A 27332-nucleotide genomic window follows, 5' to 3' on the forward strand; every position below is an offset into this window, starting at 1 on the left:
GCACGAAAAGACGCTCTGCACTACAGAGTCACACGGAGCTCCCGCGTTATGTGTAGCACACAGAGGATAGATGCATGTGAACACATCTGTACCAGCTACATGTAATAGCAAAAACAAAATGCCCTGTTACATTACAAAAAGGGTTTGTCTAGGCACAGATTTGCAGCCCTTAGCTGTATTAGCTCCTAAAGCTAAATCAGGCCCTACACCCCACTGAAACGAATATGCCATTGAAATAAATGGATGATTGACATGAATGGAGTTCCAAAGCATAGTAAATATTTTCCCAGTTAGTATTTTCATTGATGTGTGACTGTAATCAAAGTAAGGAGTGCCAGGCAATAACAGGCTGCCAACATTGGAAACCGCTCGTGATTGGCTAAGTAGCGAATTACACCCCCCATTAATTTATTATACTCCTAGATGGCAGTTTTTGCTATGGGAACCTGGACAGTTTTATCTGTCACTGGGGCTCAAAGAAAGACTTGGTGGGAGGATATGGAATGATCATTTAATTATTTACTTATTGCTGTTCCCATAACACTCATTTCAGTTGGGTTTCTAACATTTAGCACAAATGCCAGAAACCCCATTATAATTAATCTGAACAGCTCTGTACCGCTTATGTTTTCGTTGCATTCGGAAACTCATGTAAACATGTCAAGAGCATATCTGTGCATTAGAAGAACCGCATGTCTGTGGCATGTACAAATGACAAATGACCTTCTTTTTCATATGCACTTTTTGACATAAACACAACTCCAGTGGGTAAGTGGCTTCTATGCCCAGCAATGATGTCTCTCCTGACAAACAGAAAAAAATATTTAGAAACACTTCTCAGCTGTCCCTCATGCATCTATGATAAAGTCTCGGGGGTGAATTTACTAAAAGTCGATTTTAATCAATTAAAAATCGATCAACATCTATGTTGTGTTTCAAGGGCTAAATCGAACATTTTCTTAAACTTAAAAATCAATATGAAGAAATTGTCTGTTAATAAATGTGTGATTTAGCCCCTAAAACACATTGATGTTGATCGATTTAGATCTATTTTGAATCTATTTAAATTGACCTTTAGTAAATTCACCCCTTGGAGGTTATAGGCACTATAAGATCAAAATGACAATTTGGGTGACGCACTTTATCTCATCTGTTTCTTAGGATCTTGCATTTGAAAGTGAAGATGAAGAAAAGATTGTGGACCTAGAACTTGTGTTTGGATACCATCTGAAGTCTGGAAACAACCCCGAGGTAAGTGGCCATAATAACAGCTCTCGTTAGGGCATCTGTCACAAAGGTAATTCTGTTAAACCCACACAAAGAAAAATATGTTATCAATAAAGGATAATTAGACAATAGTTTTAATTTTGTAAACAGCACTAGAAAAATGAAATAATCTATTTGGTTGCCATGGGCAACAGTAACTTTTCTTTGCACAAGTGCTATGTTCTGCATAAAGGGCCTGATTCACTACGGAATGCAACAGCGATTACGTGCACAGTTCAACTGCGATAGCATGCTAATCCTTTGCGATCATTATGCCGCCGCTGCCCTACATATTGACGCCCACTTTACCTTACACACATCCGTAATGTTTAGCAAGACTGTGAAACCATCGGTAACCTCGAGTACCATCGCAGCCTCATGCACACTTGCACAAGCTCTGACCTTACTCAGAAATTGATAACTTCCACGCATGATATCAGGCCTCAGGCTGCGTAGGGCATTGCAGTGGATAATTTATGCACGCCCCTGCAACGGCGTTCAAACGCACTGGCACGCCTGCGTTCGGCCAACCACCCCGCCGTCACCACCCACAAACGGCACTTCCTGCCAATCACTCTGCGATGGGTCTGCGTAGTCACTGTGATCGCAGTCCCAATCACTATGGATAGTTCGCGCAGTGCGATGCATGCACAATGCGCAACAATCGTCCGTTTACGTGCGTATTAGCAACTGCGTTTCTTGCTGAATCAGGCCCTAGGTTTGTAGTATTTTAGTTTGTGTTTTAGCTTGTGTACTTGTGTCTGCAGTAACATTGTGTAGCTGTAACTGTCTAACACACCAGTGCAGTAACCTCTCAGTACATGTGCTGTGCCCTGATTCAATATTGCATTGTCGTCTCTCTTGCCTCTGGCAAACCATACAAGGAAACGTACAAAAAGTATCAATGTTCTTTGAAGATCCGGTATTCTTTGTGTCATTGTAGCTTGGAGAAAAACACGTTTCATTTCCATACAAATGACTCTGGGGCTGATTCAGACCCGGACGCTAAGCTGCAAACGCACGCTATGGCCGATAGTCGCCGTCTGCGCATGCGTCAATATGCGCATGCACGAGACACTCACTGCACTCGTGATTTGTGCGCTCGTAGTACACAGACTGGACGCTACTTTGACTGACAGTGTCGTTTGTGGGTGGTAACGGGAAGGTGCTTGTGAACGGGGGAGTGGTGCTGCGAACGTAGGCGTGTCTGGGCGTCAAAACAGCGTTTTATGGGTGTGCATAACCAGGGCTGGCTCTAGGGCTCGGAGCACCCTGTGCCAGCCCTTAACAAGGCGCCCTTACATCCAACCTCCCCATGTGACCACCCGCGGGCCACTTCGGACCATGGGTGGAACAGCGGGACAGTACTGTCCCGCTGAAATCGGGATGCTGGGGAGGGGTGCGCCCTCTACGGGTGGCACCCCTCTGTGACCGCACTGGTTGAACACCCCTAGAGCCGGCCCTGTGCATAATTAGCATGGAAGCATTATTGTACACGTCACTTGGTTGTATTTCAGCCTGCAGTGATCGCAGTGCTTGCGGCAGGGTAGGGTCTACCTCAAGGGCTGCGTGCAGCTCCGATGGCTCTCGATGGTTCTGATTAATCATACACTTGCTGGAGATGACGTGTGCTAAGTAAGAAAAGTGGGCGTCTTTATACCGGCGTGCGCTCACTCTGCCGTCGCTCTCTAAGACATAGAGGGCGTCCTTAAGCCTTGCTGTGCGATCGAGGAATTTGCATACCCTGCCCCTGATGGCTGCGAATGTGCGCTGCATTGCGTCCGGGTCTGAATCGCCCCCTCTGTCCTCTTCAGCAGAGGTGAATACCCTGTTGGTGTGAAAGTGTGATCGCAGAGTCTGTTTTGGGGATTTCCCTGATTGTTAGACATAATCGTTCTTCTGAGTAGCCCTATCGTCGCATAGAATGGCGGCGTGTACTCCGTACGAGATCGCAGACGCAGGCAGCTTTCACACGGCAGCATTTTTGTCACCACTCCCCGTTACCTCACCCAAGCGCTCCGTGATGGTAAATCACGCTGCAAGTGAATAGTCACTGCGAGCGACAATGGTAATGTACCTTGACGCATGCGCAGTGTAAATTAGTTGCGCAGATTGCAGATTATCGCTCATTTGTGTAAATAACTGCATTGCGTCATCTGTATATCAAGCCCATTAGTACTAATAAATGCAGATGGAACAAGTCACTTTTAATTCTAGTTGTATCTTTCTCTGTCTACCCCTATATTATGGATACACAGTTGCTTCTATAATAGAGGTATCTGTAGGTCAAACAAGCACTCTGGTGTTCAAATAGAAATAGTACAGGGAGCTACATGAGAAAATGAATTTCATGTCCCTTTTCCCATGTGAGTGATGAGAAAAATCAATTAATTCCGCGTACCGATCTACGTGGAGAATAATGATTCAGTGAAAACAATCTAATGAATCGTCCTTTCCGTCAGTACCTAGTTTTTTATGTGACAATACACTGATCTGAAGTCAGTGTTTGGTAGGATAATCATTTTTGCTAATCGTTACATGGGACTTTTTTCTCCAATAATACATATAAAAAAAATTCTGCGGCCCGAAATATAATTGTAATAACCTCTCAGAACACATAATCATTTTATCTGGGTTTGACAGATCACATGGCAAAAAAATATAAAAAAAATCAGCATTGCTTGGTTGCTCTCCTCCGCTGTAATGCCATAGAGAGAGCGGGTTTGGTGTCATTTGCAATGTACTTGAATATTTGTTGCTAATTCTGGTTCCATAATTCTGAGTTTTCTCAGTTTGTGTTATCATTAGTTTGACAAGAATTTCAATATATAAACAATCAAGACTGAAGCATAAAAAGTAGCTTTGCGCACACACACATCAATCCTTCCTCCTCATCAGGAAGCCATTACAGAGATACCTCACTGGGCGTCTTCCAGCAGCAGCTCCGAGTTTAATTTGGGTGGGTGGGGGGGCAGAGTTTGTAACTGACATGCTCCGGAAGACCCCAGTGCAGGAGAGGACTGACGGAGAGGGAAGGGGCGTGGCCAACACAGCTCTAAGCAGGTAGACTGACTGATCTCACTAACAGCCAGGTGGGAGAGTCCCCACCCACACAATACTTTAATCGTCCATTCAGTATCATTAAATAATATATATATGTATTAGCAGTACCTAACCGTCATTGCCAAGTGATTATCAATTTTATTAAAAATATAAATAAATCACTCACAAGGGCACTGCACTCACCATAATAACTAACAATAATAATCATAAACAGTGGGGTTTTGGTTCATGAGTTGATTGATGCATTTAAGCTTGCAGCCCCCGTCAAGCGACCCCACTTTACTGCAAGTCCCTACTCTATTGCTCAGAATTATAACATGGAAATAACTATCACATTAGTGTTAAACTCAAGTATTTGTTATCTGGTTTAAAGCTCACCGCGACTTTGCTTTTTAAGGTGAGACAGTCACCAAGCACACCTGTTGCTAAGCACCGAGGAAAACAGCTGACACAAGCTAGATTAAATAGGTTAAAAGGGGTGCATGAGAAAATGTGATCACAAAAAGATGAATTTAAAAAATAATCAAATAAACAAAAAGAACTAATCCACGGAACTCACCATTCCTAGATTTGGGGTGCAACATGATATGTGACCACATTGTTTAAATAGAAATCACAGGGGCTCTGCACTCACCATAATAACTAACAATAATAATAATAAACAGTGGGGTTTTGGTTCATGAATTGATCAATGCACCAATGGTCGCGATAGTTGTTTCTTTGGTCAGGCTGCGGGAGCTGAAGCTTCCTGCAGCCGGACCGGGTGCTGACCACTTCAGAGGCCAGGAATCCGTGTCCACCGATGCAGACCCTGGCCTCATACCTCCCACAAAATGGGGGCGACACGCCCCTGTTTCTGGGAACGGTGACCAGCCACCCTCCGTCTCCGCTTTGCCCCAATCAATCATACTGCGGCTTGAGGGGGTCTGTGAGTATAATCGAGGGACCCATTCTGCACATGTGCACAACGGGTCCTGCACAGACCCCTAACCAACAGTGATGTACGCTAACCATCGGATAAACATACATCTTTGAATAAGGCCCGATGTCGGTACGGGTTGGGTATGAAATCTCGGCTGTCGGGATGTCGATGGTCAGAATACCGACAGCAGCACCCCAACATCCATAGAGAACAGCGGTGAGTATTTTTCTAACCCCTACCCTAACCCTCTCTGGTGCCTAACCCTAACCTCCCCCCCTAGTGCCTAAACCTAACCTTCCCCTCCCCGCACCCTAATCCTAACACTCCCTCCCCGGTGCCTAACCCCCCCTAGTGCATAACCCTAACCCCCCCCGCACCCTAATCCTAATCCTCCCTCCCCGGTGCCTAACCCCCCCTAGTGCATAACCCTAACGACCCCCTCTCCGCACCCTAATCCTAACACACCCTCCCCGCTACCTAACCCTAACCTCCCCCTAACACCTCGATACGGGATGCCGTTGGTCGGGATACTGGTGCCAGGATCCTGACCTGCCAGGATTTTGGCACCAGTATTAAGACCGTCGGCATCCCACATGCCAGGATGCCGACTACATCCCATCAGAACAACCTTTGAGGTAAAGAACTAGACAGTAGGCTTCAAATCATGGAGTGGCCAACGCAACCTTCAGACTTAAACCCCATTGAGCTGATTTGGGATGAACTGTACAGAAGGATTTAAGCAAAGCAACCTACAAGTACAACACGTGTGTGAACTTTTGCAACAGTGTTGAGAAGAACTTCTGGAACAATATTTGTTTTCCATTGTAGGAAGTGTGTTTGGCTGTGTGTTCTGCTAGCCGTGGAGTTGCTAGCATCTCATTGCATGTCTGTAATATGCCTTCTGTCTATCCTGCACTGAAGAAGTCAATTATACAGGGGTTTCTGGAAAACTACTGTACCTTGAAATGCACAGTGTATCATGTTCATCACAAAGCCTGAGGGTGCTTCAAGCTGTGACTGTTTTATCTCTTATAATTGTGTCAACAAAACACAAAGTTTTGAAAAAAAAGAAAAAGAAACCTGAAGTACAAATATATATAATAGGAATACAAGTGTGAGACTTTAGAACACCCTGCCCTAATTAAAAGTATCCTGTAGAAAAGGGGCATTATTCTGCCTCTCTTAATTTAAGCTACATGTCATCCAGTCATGAAAACATGTCAGGACCTTTATAAACATGTCAGGCATGGTGTTTTCAAAGCTATTTCTTATATGGTGAAATGTGTATTGTGCCATTAAAAGTATGCTTCATTTGACTTGCTTCAATTTAATCTTTAAGAATACCCAAAGGCTTTGTTTCAAACGCAGGGGATAAAAAAAAAAAAAAAAAACATAAAAAATTTGCAATCTTATAGTAACCTTGTCTGCGCAGTGTCTAGTTAGTACCAATCCCGCCTGACCTTAGACACCCGCCATTGTTAAGTGTATAATACATTTACATATTTTGCAATAAAACATCAGTCATTTGCATTACAGTGTCAAGATTTATTTGATTTCTTCCACCTAAATATGACTCATTTTCCATTCTTGTATTTTAAAAACCAACTACTCTAAGCTTGTTTGAGAATAATCAAAAATTGCCCATTTAGTTTGAAGTCATTTTCCTTTCAAAAGGCAAATGTTATTTAATCTTTCAGCTGTTCATTGTGCCATCATAAATACTTTCTTTTCAGCACAGTTGTGGGGACTGAAATGAGCCCACTAATTGCCTCCCATTTCGACTGACATGTGGTGGTTTAGTGGAAAAGACTCACAGCGGGGAGAAGGAAATAGGAGGCTGAGAAAATGGGAGCTAATTATTTTCACTGCCTCATGTCAGGCTCTGTGTCAGGCTTGTTTTTACAAACTGGAAGGTTTAGCACTAAATAAAACAAACTGGCGTCATGTTTTCATATACTGGCAGTGTCACGGAACCAGCTGCACATCTCAAAGACAATATAATGCTTGCATTCGTACGGACACCATCTGACAGTCACTGTGAGCCACTACTAATGAGGATATCACAGTGATGCCAAGTGAAAGGTGCTGAATAATTTATGATTCTACATCAGTACGGCAATAGTCCTTTACATCATTATGAGACATTGTTTTCCTGAAGAGATTAAAACATCCTTTAGTGCCAGACCCTGGAACCTACATTTGCTAAGAGAGGACTATTAATGGAATTTTGGGAGGCATCCCTGCCCCCGTTGGTTTATTTTTTTATAAGAATCTCTCATGGGACAAAGCTTTGGAGGGTCACGACACGCCATCTATAGAAGAAGAGGAGAGAATTATCCTCACTTGTATTATCTAGGTTTTAAATCCGAAACAAATGAAGTGACACGGGTTTAACATAATGAAAAAATAATCCAGGTGCTATAGATGCAGGTTCAACTGTTGTGACTTGGAATCAGCAGGTCTCAGCGTCTGAGATAGATAATAGCAAAGATTTTGTAAGAGCTAACGGAGCCCGCGTTGCTGATATGTTACTACTTTTAATAGCGGAGGGAACAATTGTTTTTTCGTTTTGTATTTTAATTTTTTTTTTAGACTTTTTAATTTATTTGTGTTTTGCTCTTTGCTCGTCTTAGAGAACATCTATCGCTTCCCAGAGCCCACATCGCTGGCTGAAAAGCGGGTTTGGCTACCAAATCTGGTAAAGGGTATAGCAGCCTCTGAGATGTATGTTTGGGGCAATACTCTGCACTGAAAGGGCTGCAAAGTACTGCCTACTTGTGATACCCATTGTATGTCAGTGGGTCTGCGTCAGAAACTCCCCTCCGCCCCCTCGTGACTTTTAATGTTTCAAAAGATACGTCATACAGTAACTGGGATTTAAAGGGAGATTGGGGAGAAAGGTGATTTGTAGACAGCTCGATTTGCATGCAACATCTCACCAGTGATATATCCAGCTGCAGGCAGATCCCAGTCTTCTGCGCGGAGCTGTGGGGTTGATGTACATTTTAGGCATAATTCTGTCTCTTTGTGTTGTCGTTGTTTTGTTCTTTGTTTTGCTTTTTGTTTATGATTTATATAACAGACAATATTTAATATATTTTGACCTTCTCATAAAAGATAGTGTTACTGGGAGTATATTTGACAGCAGTAAACAAAGTGAATATCATGGCATGCAATTATGCTGCTATAATGCACAACTCACATTTTATATATATATATATATATATATATATATATATAATTCTGCGAATTATATCCCTATAGATGGTGAGAACTTCCAGTATGTCACCAATTCAAAATGTCAAGTAACTAAGACATATGTGATTTTGTGGTAGTAGGATTAAGTTACGATGTGATTTCCTGCATTCTGGATGTGTCCTTTCACCTTTACAGGGTCACAAAATGCAGACTTCTTATACCCTGATTATTTATAATAAATCTAATGTCACCTAGGCAAGAACTTGTCCGCACTTCCTGTAATTAGTTTTGCACACAATGGATATCGTATTATGGAGCTCATTCAGAGCCGTTCGCTAGATGCGATCGCTCGCACCCAGCGTATGCAAATTTGGCTAAGTGACGACATGGCAGGCGCTCGCTCAGAAAAGCATAAGCACGCCCACTTTGTTTTGGCGAGCGATCTCTTTGTCTCTATAGACGCCCTTTAGTTTATGAGGAGACGCCCACTAGTGCACGTCATTTCCAGGAAGTGTATTAAAACATTGGTACATCGAGGACAATCGGAAGCGATCGCAGCGCTTGTGGTTGCCTTTCCCTGCTGCAAGCACTGCGAGGACTTCAGTGTAGAAAACAGGCATGTGACGTGTACTATGACGCTGGCTGTTAATTATGCACGCCTTAAAAACAGCGTAGAAACACTCAGGCACGCCTGCGTTCATACCTCCACTCCCCCGTTATTAGTGTCCTGCCCCTGTTGCCACCCACAAACGGCCTCTCCTGTCACTCATTTCACTGGGCTGTCTTTGCTGGGTGAGCGAGCAGCCTGCGATCGCACAGAGTAGTTCGTGCACGCGCAGAACGAAGCGTGCGCATGCATGTTCGCAAACCATCGGGCCGCTTGCGAGCGCACAGCGCTAGCGAGCGGCTCTGAATCAGGTCCTATGTGCAATACCTCCCTAATGCAAAGTGAAGCTTCTGTACAGAAACGGAAAACTTTACAATGTCAAAAATCTTATTAGTGACCTCTACTGAGCTGGTCATGTAATATAGACTACGCTGCAATGAACGAAAATGTTATACTGTTGTTTAAGCTGAAAGATAGCAGTATTTCTGTAGCTATAGTCCTTCCGGGGTTCTCCTACACAACTGGCCCATGTAAAGAGAGGCGCAAATATATACACAGTGTTTACACATATAAAATAGAACATGTCATTTCCCCTTAAAGCATATTCGTACTACTGCAAACATGTATTTCTGCAGGTAAACAACATATGTTACATTTTCTTATATATAGTTTTTTCTTACATAAGATGGTTATATCCTATCTATCTGTTGATTGATATATTTTTGTGTATTGTAGCATGGTGAAAGATACAGCACCCATAAACAATACAGATAAATACAAATAAATAACATACTAATGATAATTTATACATCTGTTTACCTTTCACACACAAATCTTTGGGGGTCCAATTGCTTGCAAAGGGGTCTATGTACTAAGCTTTGGAGAGAGATAAAGTACCAACCAATCAGCTCCTGTTATTTTTTAAACACAGTCTGTAAAGTGACATTAGGAGCTGATTGGTTAGTACTTTGGGCCTGATTCAAGTTGGTACGCAAGGCTGCATTCGCACGCAGTCGGCCGATGTTTGCATTTTGCGCATGCGTATGCGTCGCGCTTGCGTGAACCGACCGCCGCGATCAGAAATCGATTGCATTAAGTACGCATTCCCATTACACAGTGATTGATGGGAAGTGACCGTTTGGGGGTGGAGGGGGGGGTCGGCAGAACACAGGCACGTGAACGCCGTTACAGGGGCGTGCATAACTAAACCCCTGCGATTGTATACGTAGCCATAGATCTAGTTGGCGACAGGAGCTTTAGCAGTTTGTGTGGCAGGTCATGGTCAACCACAACTGTGCGTATGGCTTCGATGATACTCGATGTTACTGATGTTTTCGCTGACTTGCGGATGCAAGTCATGGGAAGTGGGCGGCTTTATACAGTGGTGGGCGTCTTGGTATAGAGCTGTGGTTGCCGTGCAGTTGCCTTCATTAGCGCATATTTTTGCAGCGAGCGGGTGCGTGCGAACGCAGCTTTGCGATCTAAGCTGAATAAGTCCCTTTATCTTCATCCACTTTAAGGCTTAGTACATAGACCCCTTAGATTGTAAGATCCAATGGGGTGGGGACTGATGTACGTGAATAGACAGTCTCTGTCCTGCAATGTGTAATATGGTGATGATATATAAAGAAACAATAATAATACTCACTGAATAGACATACAATCACACAATACCCCCCAGCACACTGCATCCTATATAATAGTAAGTGCAGTGATCACCATGCATATACTTGTAAACGTGTGGGTAAGCCACCAGCCTCTGCACGGTGTCTCTGCTTTTTGGTGGTTCTAACGCTATATGATAAAACCACCCTCTTTGGGTCATACATTTATGCTACATGATAATAGTGTATACATTTAAGCTTGGTACATACTAAGAGATATATTGGAGCATATATTGTTCAGACGTGGATCGGAAGAGATGTAGGCCACATCGTTCAGTGTACGTACTATCATGCGTTCACATTAGCCGTTGGTCGCATCTTCTGATCGGCTGTATATCAGATGATATGGCGCCTGTCACCAGAGCTGTGGATGCTGCGGGGGAACAATATATTGGGCGGTCGTACACCAGATTGTGCAGTGTGTACGGACCGCCCGATATATCATGCCAACGCATTTGCCATTGCTGGGTACACACATCGTGTAGTGAGTACCCAGCCTGATATATTTCTAAATTGAGAGCTAACTCACCTGGAGGCACCCCTGGGATATCGGAGGGCATTGTGTACAAATAGTTGTATTCCTTCTGAACTTCATATTCGCACATACAGATGTGACCTCATACTCTACTGCTGCAATCACGCCAAACACCTTTTCTTGGAGCTCCAGGTCCCGTGCTTGCGCTGAGCATATTTTGGGTGGCTCTTATTGGTCGAATGTGCGTCTTAGACACAATGCGATGCAACAAAAGAGCTTCACGAGACTGCGCTTATTATTTTAATTTGTGGCACCTGTATATCTGTGTACAACTGAGTCTGAATTTGTATAGGAAGTGCTACGATGCAGTGGCCGCGGCTTTTTTTTACGCCAAGTTCCGTTGTACAGATCACACTCAGACACACACAGGTATACAAGTGAAGTCTATTGAAGATGCACATTTGAGCAGAAAATTCTCAACACAGCTCAATGCAGCTCACTCACGCCAGGCAAATTGCCAGGGCCGGATGAAGGCTTCTGGGGGCCACAGGGCAACTAAATAGTGGGGATCCCCTTCAAGCCACACGGAACCTACCCCACCCAGTCTCTTTGGAGCATACAAACCCCCCCCCCCAAAGCCACACAGAGCCTACCTCCCCCCATGCCACATGGAGCTTAAAATTCCCCCAAACCACATGGAGCCTACCACTTCTGTTTCCTTCCCCCCCTCCAAGGCCACACGGAGCCCTATTGCCTCCATCCCTGCCCCTACTTGCCTCATGATTCCGGCTGCCGGCAGAGCTGCTCCCTAGCCCCCTCATCAGTGTCACGGTCCAGACGTGATGTGTCATGTGACGCTGATAAGGGGACTCAGGAGCCGCACTGGCCGTGCTGCTGTATGCATCAGAAGGAGTCAGAGCCGCGGCAGCTGAGCTCCCATCCAGGAACAGGTGCCGCTGGACACCTGTTCTTGGCAGGGTCACACTGACCTTGAGTGGGCGTCCCTCTGTGTGTGGGGGCCTCCCGGGGCGACCGCCCCTGTCCCCCCCCCTTAATCCGGCCCTGCGCCTTGCACTGCATGGTGTATTGAGGCTAGGTTTTTGAGGACACATATGTATTATATAAACTATGCGCACAAGTAAAAGAACAATGGAAACAATGTTGTTTTGCTAAATGTTACAAGCAAGATAGAATATGTAGTGGACATTAGGGTGTGTTAGGTGTCATGACTGGACCATAACCAATGAGGCTTCATAAAATTTGGTAATTCCATTAGATCACACAATCAGGTCTGCATCATTTGGTCATCATATGTGTATGACCAAATCAACCACACATTTAATAATGTCTAGTTCCGAATTGTAGCCCGTAGGGTCAGGTTATCATAAACAGAACTGGTCTAGCCGGCCAGATGTTTGTTGTAATCAAAATGTTTTATGCTTTCTGTGCATTGCAATTATTGACGGCTGATCGAGGGGCATTAACAGAGGAATAGGCCTTTACTTACCAGTTAACACCAAACTATGTTATTTATTTTTAAAAACATCACTTTCTGGTAACACCTTAATTGTCGATCCAGAATATTCCTCAGTTAAGTCATTTTATATATTTCCTTTTTAAAAAAACGAAACTGGCCAGTGACTACAAGTTGGCTATAGATTTCACACTGGATTAACAATCCATAAAATCATTTCAGAGTTGATTTTGCTGTTACAAGTGTAATCTCTCTAAGTGTATAATTCTTGATAGATGAGAGAGTAATTCTGCAGTGCACAAATAATTATTCATAGCACGTCACATATTTTTATGCTAAATTAATCCATCAAATCAAGGCTCCTGTAGACTATGAGTTGGAAATTAATTGTTGATCAATGCTCTGCATGCCTCGCAAGCAAATATGTAAAAACTACTGACCTATGACATATGTATCGAGTTACTATTTGTTAACTGTAAAAAATAAATCATTTTTCACATACTTCGTTTTCTGCTCATTTTCCATTGTTATTTTGTAATAGTCTTAAGTTAAATTGATTTTTTCCCCCATTTTTTTAAATCATTAGTAATAAAGGTTGCTAGGGTGTCTGCTCTCTCTGTGAGGTGTTCACAATCATTACACGCTATACTGCAGTATGTCTCATGGTGGGTGTATGATAACGACTGCCCATCTCCTATTCAAGCTGTAAGGTACCAGTTTGCACCTTGAGAAGTATTTCTCAAAAGTATGATAATTCGCTTTAGACAGTACTTTGCTACATGGTGAACGGGGAAACGTTTCCGTTAATTTTTAGTTCCACAAATAATTCAGTGACACTTTAATCAAATTGCATGGGACACTAATCAGCCCATAAACTACTAGGACCTGTTCAAATCTGTCACTCACTTGTAAATCTCGGAGGTTACTAAAGATACTGTTTGATGATTCAGCCTGACCCAAGCTGCTATGTTTTATATCGCAAAACCGTAACTAGACTATGGCATGACTCATTACAATGACTACTTCACGTCAACGCTGCCACATTTGTTTCACAGCCAAAGTCAGGATCAGAGGTACTGAAGTTGGATTTATCTAATATGGCTGATAAAACATCTTCAAGCAAACACTAAAGGAGCGTACACACTAGACGATATGCTCTCTGAGCGATATCGTCTAGTGTGTCCCCGGCAAGGTGTGCTCAATGTCAAACATATAACATATAACATATATCGTTCAGTGCCAGGCTTCCTCCCCCATTCCCAAACATGCAGCAACCTGACGACATCGTCAGGTTGGCCTGCATGTTTACTCGATGAACGATAATGACGAACGACCCGCGGGAACACGTGTCGTCGTTATCATTCAACGTTTTTATGTTAAAAATGGACGATAAAGTGGACAACTGAACAATAACGATATCGTTATCGTTCAGTCGTCCACTTTATTCGCCCAGTATGTACGCACCTTTATTATACAGAGTTTCAAAAATGATATGGACAACAGTAGTTTAGGAATAATATCAGGATGTATAGGCTATCTGAGAGCATCTCACTTACATAGCGATGTGCGTCTTTACAGGGCATAGGGAGAGATGTATCAAGCAGTGAAAAGAATGGACCAGTGAAGAAGTTGCCCAAAGCAACCAATTAGCTGTGAGGTAGCATTTATGAAGTTAATTCTATAAAATGATAGTCGGAAGCTGATTGGTCGCTATGGGCAACTTCTTGTCCATTTCTTCACTCTTTCACTGGTTGATACATCTTCCCCATATCTAGAGACCCTCTTAGGACCGATGCTCTGTAATTCGGTATAGGCATGGGGCATTATGTCCTAGAGGAGACGTGAATATCCAACCCAGAGATGTTATATGTTGCTTATATCATATTGGTGTGAAAGAAAGTACATATTTCAACTGACTTTGCATACATGGAAGCCCCGACAGCCAGGTCCCATCCTCTATGATAGGGGAACGTCCCATACAGATGTTAATTCCCTATTAGAGAGCACTACAGAATGGGTGTACTTATACCTTGCATCTCTCCACCCGATCATTGAACCTTCCAGCTTCAGACGAACCTCCTGAGATGCATCTTCCTGACTGGGAAATTCCTTTACTTGCTCCATGCGGCATTCTTGAAGAATCTGCAGATCACTGGATTCCTGCTCAGAAGAGGAGACAGGCTCAGGATCCTCAGCACTTCATGTAGAGTCTCGGCCTTTCCCTTGTCAGCCTTGGACTCTACTTGTACAATATTTACCCATCGTTGAAGCCGATGTCAGTATTTCTTGGAACGATTCGTTGGCTGTTGCTGATGAGTTAGTCTTTACCTGTTGGCAATTGTTCACTTACGCAGACAGTTTATTCCAGTGCTTTTTTTGTTATGTTTTGTCATATACAAAACCTAAGAAACATACTGGGTTGCCATCCCTCTTTTCTTCTGAAACTGTGACTCCGTCTCTTATGAGAACAGAGTCCCCCCCCCACACACACATAATCACACAGACACATAATCACACACTCCCCACACACATAATCACACACTCCCCACACACATAATCACACAGACACATAGTCACACACTCCTCATACACATATTCACACAGACACATAATCACACACTCCCCACACACATAATCACACAGACATATAATCACACACTCCCCACACACATAATCACACAGACACATAATCACACACTCCCCACACACATAATCACACACTCCCCACACACATAATCACAGACACATAATCACACACTCCCCACACACATAATTACACATGCACACTCCCCACACACATAATCACATACGCACACTCCCCACACACATAATCACACACGCACACTCCCCACACACATAATCACACACGCACACTCCCCACACACATATAATCACACACTCCACACACACAGTCACACTCTCCCCACACACATAATCACACACGCACACTCCCAACACACATAATCACACAGACACATAATCAGACACTTCCCACACACATATTCACAGACACATAATCACACACTCCTCACACACATAATCACACAGACACATAATCACACACTCCCCACACACAGTCACACTCTCCCCACCATAATCACACACGCACACTCCCAACACACATAATCACACAGACACATAATCACACACTCCAAACACACATAATCACACACTCCCCACACACATAATCACACAGACACATAATCACACACTCCCCACACACATAATCACACACTCCCCACACACATAATCACACAGACACATAATCACACACTCCCCACACACATAATCACACACTCCCCACACACATCACACAGACACTCTCCCCACACACATAATCACACACGCACACTCCCAACACACATAATCACACAGACACATAATCAGACACTTCCCACACACATATTCACAGACACATAATCACACACTCCTCACACACATAATCACACAGACACATAATCACACACTCCCCACACACAGTCACACTCTCCCCACCATAATCACACACGCACACTCCCAACACACATAATCACACAGACACATAATCACACACTCCAAACACACATAATCACACACTCCCCACACACATAATCACACAGACACATAATCACACACTCCCCACACACATAATCACACACTCCCCACACACATAATCACACAGACACATAATCACACACTCCCCACACACATAATCACACACTCCCCACACACATAATCACACAGACACATAGTCACACACTCCCCACACACATATTCACACAGACACATAATCACACACTCCCCACACACATAATCACACACTCCCCACACACATAATCACACAGACACATAATCACACACTCCCCACACACATAAACACACACTCCCCACACACATAATCACACAGACACATAATCACACACTCCCCACACACATAATCACACACTCCCCACACACATAATCACACAGACACATAATCACACACTCCCCACACACATAATCACCACTCCCCACACACATAATCACACAGACACATAATCACACACTCCCCACACACATAATCACACATGCACACTCCCCACACACATAATCACATACGCACACTCCCCACACACATAATCACACACGCACACTCCCCACACACATAATCACACACGCACACTCCCAACACACATAATCACACACTCCCCACACACATATAATCACACACTCCACACACACAGTCACACTCTCCCCACACACATAATCACACACGCACACTCCCAACACACATAATCACACAGACACATAATCACACACTTCCCACACACATATTCACAGACACATAATCACACACTCCTCACACACATAATCACACAGACACATAATCACACACTCCCCACACACAGTCACACTCTCCCCACACACATAATCACACACGCACACTCCCAACACACATAATCACACAGACACATAATCACACACTCCAAACTCACATAATCACACACTCCCCACACACAATCACACAGACACATAATCACACACTCCCCACACACATAATCACACACTCCCCACACACATAATCACACAGACACATAATCACACACTCCCCACACACATAATCACACACGCACACTCCCCACACACATAATCACACACGCACACTCCCCACACACATAATCACACACGCACACTCCCAACACACATAATCACACACACATAATCACACACACATAATCACACACTCCCCACACACAGTCACACTCTCCCCACACACATAATCACACACACATAATCACACACTCCCCACACACATATTCACACAGACACATAATCACACACTCCCCACACACATAATCACACAGACACATAATCACACACTCCCCACACACAGTCACACTCTCCCCACACACATAATCACACACGCACACTCCCAACACACATAATCACACAGACACATAATCACACACTCCAAACTCACATAATCACACACTCCCCACACACAATCACACAGACACATAATCACACACTCCCCACACACATAATCACACACTCCCCACACACATAATCACACAGACACATAATCACACACTCCCCACACACATAATCACACACGCACACTCCCCACACACATAATCACACACGCACACTCCCCACACACATAATCACACACGCACACACATAATCACACATGCACACTCCCAACACACATAATCACACACACATAATCACACACTCCCCACACATAGTCACACTCTCCCCACACACATAATCACACACACATAATCACACACTCCCCACACACATATTCACACAGACACATAATCACACAGACACATAATCACACACTCCCCACACACATAATCACACACATAATCACACAGACACATAATCACACACTCCCCACACACATAATCACACACATAATCACACAGACACATAATCACACACTCCCCACACACATAATCACACATTCCCCACACACATAATCACACACTCCCCACACACATAATCACACAGACACATAATCACACACTCCCCACACACATAATCACACACTCCCCACACACATAAATTGATCACACACGCACTCTCCCCACACACATAATCACACACGCACATAATCACACACACACACCCCAAGCACACATACACCACACACATAATCACACACACATTGTTGAGATGCCGTTGACATTGTCTATATGCTATGTTCTTGCGATCTTCTCTTCAGCCAAGGTTTGTGAGATTTGTTTGCCCTCTACTCATATTGTCATATATAGTTGTTCATAAGCAATTTAAATCATTCTATCTCTGCAGGTATGTAAACATGATTGTAATATTATAGTTGTTATGTTGCTCTTGAACACCCACTACTGATCTCATGTATACCTACTGTAGGTTTGCTTGTGCTGATCGTTCAGACTCCTTCACCTTCTCTTAGTTTTCCCATATAGATGCCCACTGTATGTTACTATTCTCTCTTGTTAGTAGCCGGACTGCGTCTAAATTCATTGTAGCGGCTTTTGCTAGTCAAATTGGTACATGTTCCCTATTGTCAGCCATATTATTATTACCAGGCACACTTCAGGGTTTCCCTGGCCTTACCATCTCTGGCTTGGCAGTTATTGCCTACATGCAAGAAACCTATGTTTGTGAGCATAGTTTGCCCAAATGAATAAATCACTTTCATATGTTTCAAAATACTTTTCAATCCAGATAGCTGGTTTCTGTTTGTCTGTTGTTACCCTTGCCAGCATTTACTTGCCAAGCACAGGTCTGATCCCTCTGCTCATTATATTACCGAATGCTGTAGAATATTTTCAGGAAGGAGTTCTTCTAGGAGGCAACTTCAGTTTAGTCTTGGAGCGCTTACCAGTGTTCTGTAACCACTAAAACATTCCCAATGGCTTCCTACTGGCTTCATTGCCAGCTTCACTGCTTACATTTGATTAATACATAGTGGGTCTTGCACCCCATACCCAGTTAATTTCATTTGCATTCCTCTTGATCCTGTTTATACTATAATAGATTTTATAACTACCTAAACCAGAGATTGCAGACATATACATATGCCCTATCTTATGGTCCATACTTACTGTACCTACTTTTGCTTATTCTGTTCTGTGCGATGTGGGTGTGAGGGGTGAGGGCGTGGCATCAAAGTCCTGCCCACTGCAACTTATACCTGCTAATCAGTGTAGAAGTTGACTGTATGCGAGAGGGTAGTCTACTATCCCGGTAGCTGTGTACCGGATGCAGGAGAGTCATCTACACTCTCGGGAGCCGTGTGTGGGAAGCCAGATGGTCATCTACTCTTCCAGGATCTACAGGATGCTGGAGTGTCGACTACTCTCCTAGTAGTCATGGACGGGATGCAGGAGGGTCCTCTACTCTCCTAGTAGTCATGGACGGGATGCAGGAGGGTCCTCTACTCTCCTAGTAGTCATGAACGGGATGCAGGAGGGTCCTCTACTCTCCTAGGAGTTATGGACGGGATGCAGGAGGGTCCTCTACTCTCCTAGTAGTCATGGACGGGATGCAGGAGGATCCTCTATGCTCCTGGGCCCTGGCACCTGGGAAAACTCCCCCAAATTTCGGAGTCTCCCAGAAATTACTTCAAAGTAGGCACATATGCCATGGTCTGATCACTCCTGGTAATATAGACAAACCTATTATTATTATTATTATTTCAGTCACAACCCTTTGAACAAGACTTTTTCTGACTGACCCGTAATACCTATCCAAAGGTTTATAATACAGTTATCTCTTATCCTCCCCTCATAACAGTTACAAAGTTAATATAGAATGACCTGGGGGCATATTTGTTGCAGTGTATCAGTGGGATTGCATCCTTATGTTTTACATATCTCAAAACCACAGAGAAACCATACTTTCAATTAGAATATAATTGAACATTACCATTATTTTTTTTCCCATTAGAAGTATAGAAACCTCAGATATACTAAGCGGCGGGTTTAGAGCCTGCCAGTGAATTCACTGAAAAAAACATTAGGTGGTTGTGACCTATGAGATAGCTGAGAAAGCTGCTGTTTTTAACTGTGTGGTCAGTAGAGGAGAGGAATCATCATACACTTAAAATTAAGGCAGTCATTATGTATTGAATAAGGAGGCAGATACCATTGATAATTCTCTACTGGGTAAATACTATTTTATTAATAGTGGGAAATTATTTAATTGTATAAGGAGAGCAATATTATTTATTAATGATAGGAAGGGCAATATTAATTGTTAAACGTGTTTATGACAGAGCATGAGGTTGGAGAGACACGGGGGCAGGAGTCTGGAGAGGCACAGGGGGAGAACATGAGGCTGGACAGACACGGGGGCAGGAGTCTGGAGGGACAAAGGGGAAGAGCATGAGGGCAGGAGTCTGGAGAGGCACAGGGGAAGAGCATGAGGCTGGAGAGACAGGAGGGCAGGAGTCTGGAGAGGCAGTGGGAGAGAGCATGAGGCTGGAGAGACACAGGAGGGCAGGAGTCTGGAGAGGCAGAGGGGGAGAGCATGAGGCTGGAGAGACACATGGGGGCAGGAGACTGGATAAACACAGGAGACATGAGGATGGAGAGTACATTTAGGGATGGGGCTGGAGGGACCCAGGGGGGCAAGAGGCTACATGGTGGCCACAATAGCTAGCGACCCAGAGAATCTACTACTACTAGTTGTTAACATATTTACCCTAAATTAAACCACAAATGTTCTCCCTCTTAGTATTTTGACCTAGGGCCTGATTCAGAGGTGCAGCCAGTGCTGATACTTGCGCTGTTGAGCGATGTTTTGCTACTGTGCATACTGGAAAAGTCTACAAAACCTTTACTGTGCACTGGCGTATGACATCACTATGGCTTGCGCTCCATGGGCGTTTCAGGGTGGAGATTAGGAGGTAACCTAAAGGGATCACAAAAAGAGTAGGTGGCTTTGGCGTGTTATGGGTGTGTCATGGACGTGTTTCAGCAAGTGGCTGCGTTCTCTTTCGCAGCACCGCAGCCGCAGTGGCCATATTTTGAGAAAGTTACAAGGGAGACTCTGCGTCAGGCAGGTGCTGCTCGGGGAGTCAATGTTGCGATTGATGGTGGAGACCAGATTCACCAGCGCAGATTACCATTGCTCATATATTCAAAGTGGGCATCGCAGGGCCTGTCGCACGGAAGTACACAAGAGAAAAGCTCAAGCTGACATTTGCACTTTTTCGCATTAAGAATCTGAGAGAAGTCGCTGCAGCACAAGAACTGCGAGCACAAAAATTGCCTAAAATAGCACATGTACTATGTACAATGTAAGATTTACTACTTGTTTTTGTATATCACTAAAATATTTTTTTGCAAAATACAGAATTGAATAAATATATCTCAGAACGGCAGTCGCTCATCATCTACATAACTTTCCATGAAATAACCAAGAATGAAATAATACCAGTCAGAACAATATACACCATTGACATTTCGTAATATTTGAGAATCAGGAGACAACTGTTGTATCTCTTAGCTGGTGTTTTGTATTATTATCAATGGCGGAGCTGAAGTGATACATCCTGATTCATTATCGTAATTGTGATCTCCAAATGCATTTCACAAAGGCTAATGATATTCCCATCCAAGTGCTATAGTAGGTCTAGTAAAACAACCATGAATTATTTGTCATGGAAACCATATTCCCAATATATTGCCTTGTTTTTCCATACAGCTCTACGATCCATTATATGTATGTACCGAGCTTGTTTATGTCTTAAATTGTGTCATCTCTTTAAATATAATATATATGAGAAACAAATGTGGGGGCATTTTCTTCTTTCCAAATTAAAACAGTTTATCTTAATTTCAGGATAGTAAATGGAAAATGTACATGGAGTTAGATGGAGATGAAATTGCTATAACATACATAAAGGATGTGACATTTAGCAGAAACCAACCAGATGCCGAAGTTCTAAGGATGTCCAAAGTAAGTTATAGGGATACTAAAGGCTTGTGTATTCCTCTACTGAGCAACTAGCAGCGTCCGGTGTTATTTTATTTTTCATATTGTTATTTCAAAATCCTTATTATATTGTACAGTGTACCAATAGGTGTTAATTATAAAATGTTAAAAAGTGTAAATATTTAATTTGATGTATATATGACTCACACATACATTTCAGAAGCATTGTGGCATTGCCACTCGGAAATTATATGTATAGTGTTCATTCTAGCACCCTGCACCTGTCACAACTAGTGCAGTTCCTCTTTCCTGCCTGGGGTGTTGCTCTCTGCTCTGGTGCTTCTAGCACACTCTGGTATGTACCTCAGCAGTTTGTTGCCAGGCAGGAGAGAGGAACTGCACAGGTTGTAGCAGGAGCAGGGTGCTAGAATTAAAACAAAATGAAGTATAATTAATGTTTCCAAAGTGTGATGTTGACGATAAATATTTTCTTCATTTAGAATCAGCTTTCTAATAGGACATGTTATAGATGTTGCTTATTCTATTTTATTGTTCTTTGATTTAGCTTAAAACATTTGTGCAGTAATAACAATGTTCTATTCAGGCAGTAACGCTTGGTTGCTCTTTTCCAAGCATGTTTTACTGTGGGGTCTGCAATTTGCAGACATTTGCTGGGATTAGCAAACAATCTGATCTTAGCTCTGTGCTGAACAAATGACAGACGGCGGTGCTGAGGCAGAGGTGGAGGCAATGCAGATGTTTGTGCAGTTGAGCGTTTATTTGCTACTACACAAGCGCAGAATAATCTGAAGGCCCCTATGGTGCATGTGTTCCCCTGGGAGTACGCGCAGATGCACTGTTGCATGTGGGAGCACTGGCATTAGGAATGGCGAGGCAAAAACATGGGCGTTCCTGGGTGATGACTGGGAGGTGGGATAAAGCGAACGCAAACAAAAAAAGGCCATCTTATGGGCGTGTTATGGGAGTGCCATGGGCGCATCAGTGAAAGCAGCTGCTTTCTCAGACGCAGAGCCCTTTCCACGGAGGCCACGTTCAGACAGAGACACTGCACCTGCCTTAGGCAGATGCAAGAGTCAGTGGCAGACACGATGGTGCACTGATGGTGAGCTGTCTAGAACCACCGGCGGAGTTACTCCGTGCATTGATACTGCACATCTCAGGGGTTGCACATTCCGGCGCTCGCTAGTACACAAGGGGGAGGCTGAAACTAGCATTTGCATATTACTGCCGCTGTGACTCCACAAAAAGCCGGTGACTGCAATAGCATGCACCTCTGAATCAGGCCCATAAGCTGGTTTACTTTGGGTTAGTCCATAGCGCACCATATAATTTAATCAGCATATGGTCTACAAGTGATCACTGCTATGAGCTGTGGTTGGTTAGAATTGGCTTTTGGGCATACCTGCTTACTCTCCCAGAGCATCCAGGAGGCTCCTGAAAGTAGAGTGGTGGAAGTGGTGCTTGTCTCCCGGAGCCGGCCGCTATCCACCCCCAGCCGGCCATTTACAGAGCAAAAATGGGTGGTCCAGGCAGCCAATGACGCAATTTGCACTGAATCGCGTTGTTGTGGACCTCCTCGCTTTACAATGCCGGTAATTGAGGTATTGTGTAGCAGGGGATGGCGCCGCGATGTCGCAAATGCGTTATCACGCACACCCTGTTTTCTGTGACACAACCCCCCCCTGCTGAGCACACCTGGTGCGAGGGGGCAGCCAGGAAGTCAACAAGTATGATTTTGGGGTTTAGGGCACTCGGCACACCGGGCCGGATTCAATTAGCCGGGAAATCGGCTGATTTTCACATGCGCGCTCCTGTTTTTTGCCCCCAAAAAAAAAAAACAGGCGAAGACGGGTAGGTGCGATAAAAAAAACAGGCGAAAATAGGTGAAACAGTCAGGACATGCAGGAAATTGCATCTGTCCCCCAAAAAATGGCTGACGTACATCAGAAATTAATTTAGAAGTGTATTATTGGCTGTAATAAAGGTATTTTGGGTACTTAAATTGCGTCGGTTGGCGGTAATTTGCGTATATAAAAATTTTTTAAAAATTATAGACAGCTAATTTTTTTACAGGAAATTACTGTTCCACATAAATTGGGGGTATGTTAAAATGGGTGCAAGTATATTTTTGTGTCATAAAAGGGCACTTTTAAAAACCGTTAAAAAATGCATGCTGCAACCACGTGCAATGTTTAAAACACTTGACACATCCATATAGCCCCCCGAAATACCAGACCCATTATGTTAAACCCTTTTGAGAGAGTCCAAAGGGTTCTGAAAGAAATCCCCACATATATAGGCAAAAATAGGGATTTTGCTTCTTTTTTTTTCACCTGGTCCGAGATGGTGAAAACTTTTCACCTGTTTCTCACTATTCGATTATCGCAGGCGCAAAAACTATATTATCGCGGGTGCAATAATTTACCACGAAAACGGCACTTATCACACCTAATTGAATCTGGCCCTAAAACGAAAAAATCACCAACATAGCAAGGGTGTGCCCAATTAGTGCACGGGTGCTGCAGCAGCTCTCCGGTAGGTAAATACTATGGGCCATACTCAATTAGACGCGAAAAGCCATTTTCGCCGAAAGCGTTTCGCGGATGACGTCATTTCGCCAGGCGGGAAAGTGTTGCTGTATTCAATTCCAAATACTTTTCGTGGACGCGAAAACGCAATGCAATGTAATAGGCGAAAAAGATTCGCCTATGAATAGGTGGTGAAAAAAAGTGCAGAATTGCGGTTTTATGGTGCAGACATCGGGAAACCACTCAGCACCATTGGGACAGCTTCCCAATGCATAACTGCGTCAAAAAAATCCTAAAAAGAAATGAACACCCCAAAAAATGACTTAGGGGGTGAAAAAATAAATCAAAGTCGGGGTACAAACTTAAAAACTAGCGAAATAAGCTTTTGGGGGGCCTGGAAGTATGGGGGAGGTGTTTTTTTGAATTGTATGTGCTTGCCGAAGGTGCGTTTTTTTTCCCGTTTTTTAAAACTTCACTTTTGCGACTTTTAACCATGCTAGCACCCATTTTCACCCATTTTCATGTAACCCAAATTCGCTGGGACTAGTTATTTTCTCCTTAAAACACTGCTAAATGCTATTCTTCACCACTTGTGCAAAGACGCTAATTGGCAGCTATTGAGAGCATTTAAGTACCCCAGTACCTTCAGCGGGGCTATTCGGGGGCATCTACATTGATCCCCAATGTTAGTGCATCTTTTGGGGGGTGCCAGGCTGATTTCCGCACTTTTCGCCTGTTTGCGTAAGCCGGGTCCCGTTTTCGTGTCCTTTGGAATTGAATAGGGCGTAAAGCGGGGCCCTGCACAAAAAGTTTTCGCGTCCAAAACAGACTAAGTCGGCAAAATTATCACGGCTAATTGAATACGGCCCAAAGAATGGATTTTAACGTTAGTGAGCAGGTAAGCTATTTACAGGTTGTATGTGCACATGATCAATAACTACATTACATACATGTGCACTGACTAGGACTTATAAATAACTGATTTGTAGCCTTCTGAATATTTGGTTCATTCTTCTTTCCAGCCACCATTTGTAATGGAGAAGTGGATTGTGGGAATAACAGACAATGAGTGTGTAGAATGCACTGTGACATATGAGGTAAGTTATTCACATACCATCACTAAGGGTCCGATAACTCATGCAGCAAACATGTTATTTAGCCTATAATCCGATTTTATGTATGTATCTTGTGTGAAAGGGTTAATGCACAGGTGCATATTTTTAGTTTGTAAACCATTATTCCATTATCGTGCTACAATACAACCATCAGATAACATGCATGAATAAATATTTTTGTAACATATAACATATTGTAATCTTACAAAAACATGCTGTTATTCCGGAAGCGGCTTATTACTAACAGCGCGTTGAATGAATGACATATAACGCGTGTTTACCCTTCTGATGCTGGTATCCCACTCTTACAAGGCTGTGAGTTCCAAAAGCTGCGATTCTCTTTGTACGACCTTGTCTGAGGGGCGCTAGTTATACCATGGGAATGTTTCCTGTTATAATTATCTAAGGCCCAGATTTAGCAGCGGCCGCAATTCTGCGATTTACACCAATTGGGGGATTATTTGCCATTGCCCCTGCATATAAACCAGACTGCGCACGCACGGCTATCGCATTGCGATTATGGACGCACAGAGGAATCCATTGCAGAGTGAGTGACAGGCTGTGAGTGTTTGGGGGCTGGCTGTGCTTTTGCAGGCATTAGTATATTATCACAGCTGCGTTCCATGTAAAATCCCAGCTGCGATCACATTTGTTGTATGCCATAAGTCATTTACAATGTGCATATTTTAAAAAATAACAACAATGATTTTTAAAAAGTCTGTATGTGTAAAAGGACAGACAAGTTGAAAGACTATTGAAATATTCTGAATCTCTGCGACAATGTGTATTATTGATATCTGGGGGACACACTTGGACGACAGAACGGCCTACCCACCGATAGATTCAGTACGTATGTGCCTGTGCATATACTCTTATCAATCGGCTGACCGATATGTTTGGCCAGAGGAATCAGTGTTAACTTTATTGCCGGCGGTTCCAGCGGCCAGCATATGGGTCGGTCGGTAGTCCGTTCACACAGGCTGATGCGCACAAGATATCTGAACTATATATTGCACCTTCAATGCTCCACGTCCCATGTGATATATCTGTGAACGACGTCGTTCACAGATATGTGAATGATGTGTACACACCTGCAGATGAACTGAATGATATATCGCTTGTCAGCTGTACGAACTGTATATCGTACACTGTGTACCCACCATTACTCTTCATTATTTCTGTTATGAAATCTCAATATCACATTCAGTGGAAACCACATCCCCAGATGATTATATCTGCTCCACTGTATAATAATAAACTGTGTATCATTGTTGTGTTCCAATGCAGCAAAATGTCCTCCAGCGATGGCTGTGTCTGCTTAGTGCAATCCTGCCCCTCCTGAATATTGGTGACACAACCGATTTACAAAGATTATTGAGGAAAAATAAGAAACGTATAACCAGTGATCTTTTCCTTTAAGCTTTTGTGCACATTTACATAATACGGTGCACTATAAATACTCTGCCAGACACTTAGGCAATAATCTGAAAACCCATACTGTCAGTAGGATAGCCAGAATGACGGGGAGGGATTTCAAGACTGTTTTTTTGCTGTTGTTTTGGTTAATCATATGTGGAATGTTTATTGAGCATTCTTTTTTTTTTTC

At 43.4% G+C, this 27332-nt stretch overlaps 1 protein-coding gene across 4 annotated transcripts in view; it reads left to right on the top strand.

The window, feature by feature from the left end:
• The window catches only part of MAP3K20 (mitogen-activated protein kinase kinase kinase 20), a 196210-nt gene that overhangs the window by 161162 nt on the left and 7716 nt on the right, over window positions 1-27332 (top strand). For all 4 annotated transcript variants that reach the window (XM_088471781.1, XM_088471844.1, XM_088471712.1 and 1 more), the window contains exons 16-18: window positions 1162-1251; window positions 21970-22086; window positions 25634-25708. In XM_088471781.1, coding sequence (XP_088327907.1) covers window positions 1162-1251; window positions 21970-22086; window positions 25634-25708 — 282 coding nt within the window. The remainder of the gene's footprint in view (window positions 1-1161; window positions 1252-21969; window positions 22087-25633; window positions 25709-27332) is intronic.

The sequence above is a fragment of the Taudactylus pleione genome, unplaced genomic scaffold, assembly GCF_031769625.1.
Source record: "Taudactylus pleione unplaced genomic scaffold, aTauple2 ptg000004l, whole genome shotgun sequence".
Taxonomy (NCBI): Eukaryota; Metazoa; Chordata; class Amphibia; order Anura; family Myobatrachidae; genus Taudactylus; species Taudactylus pleione.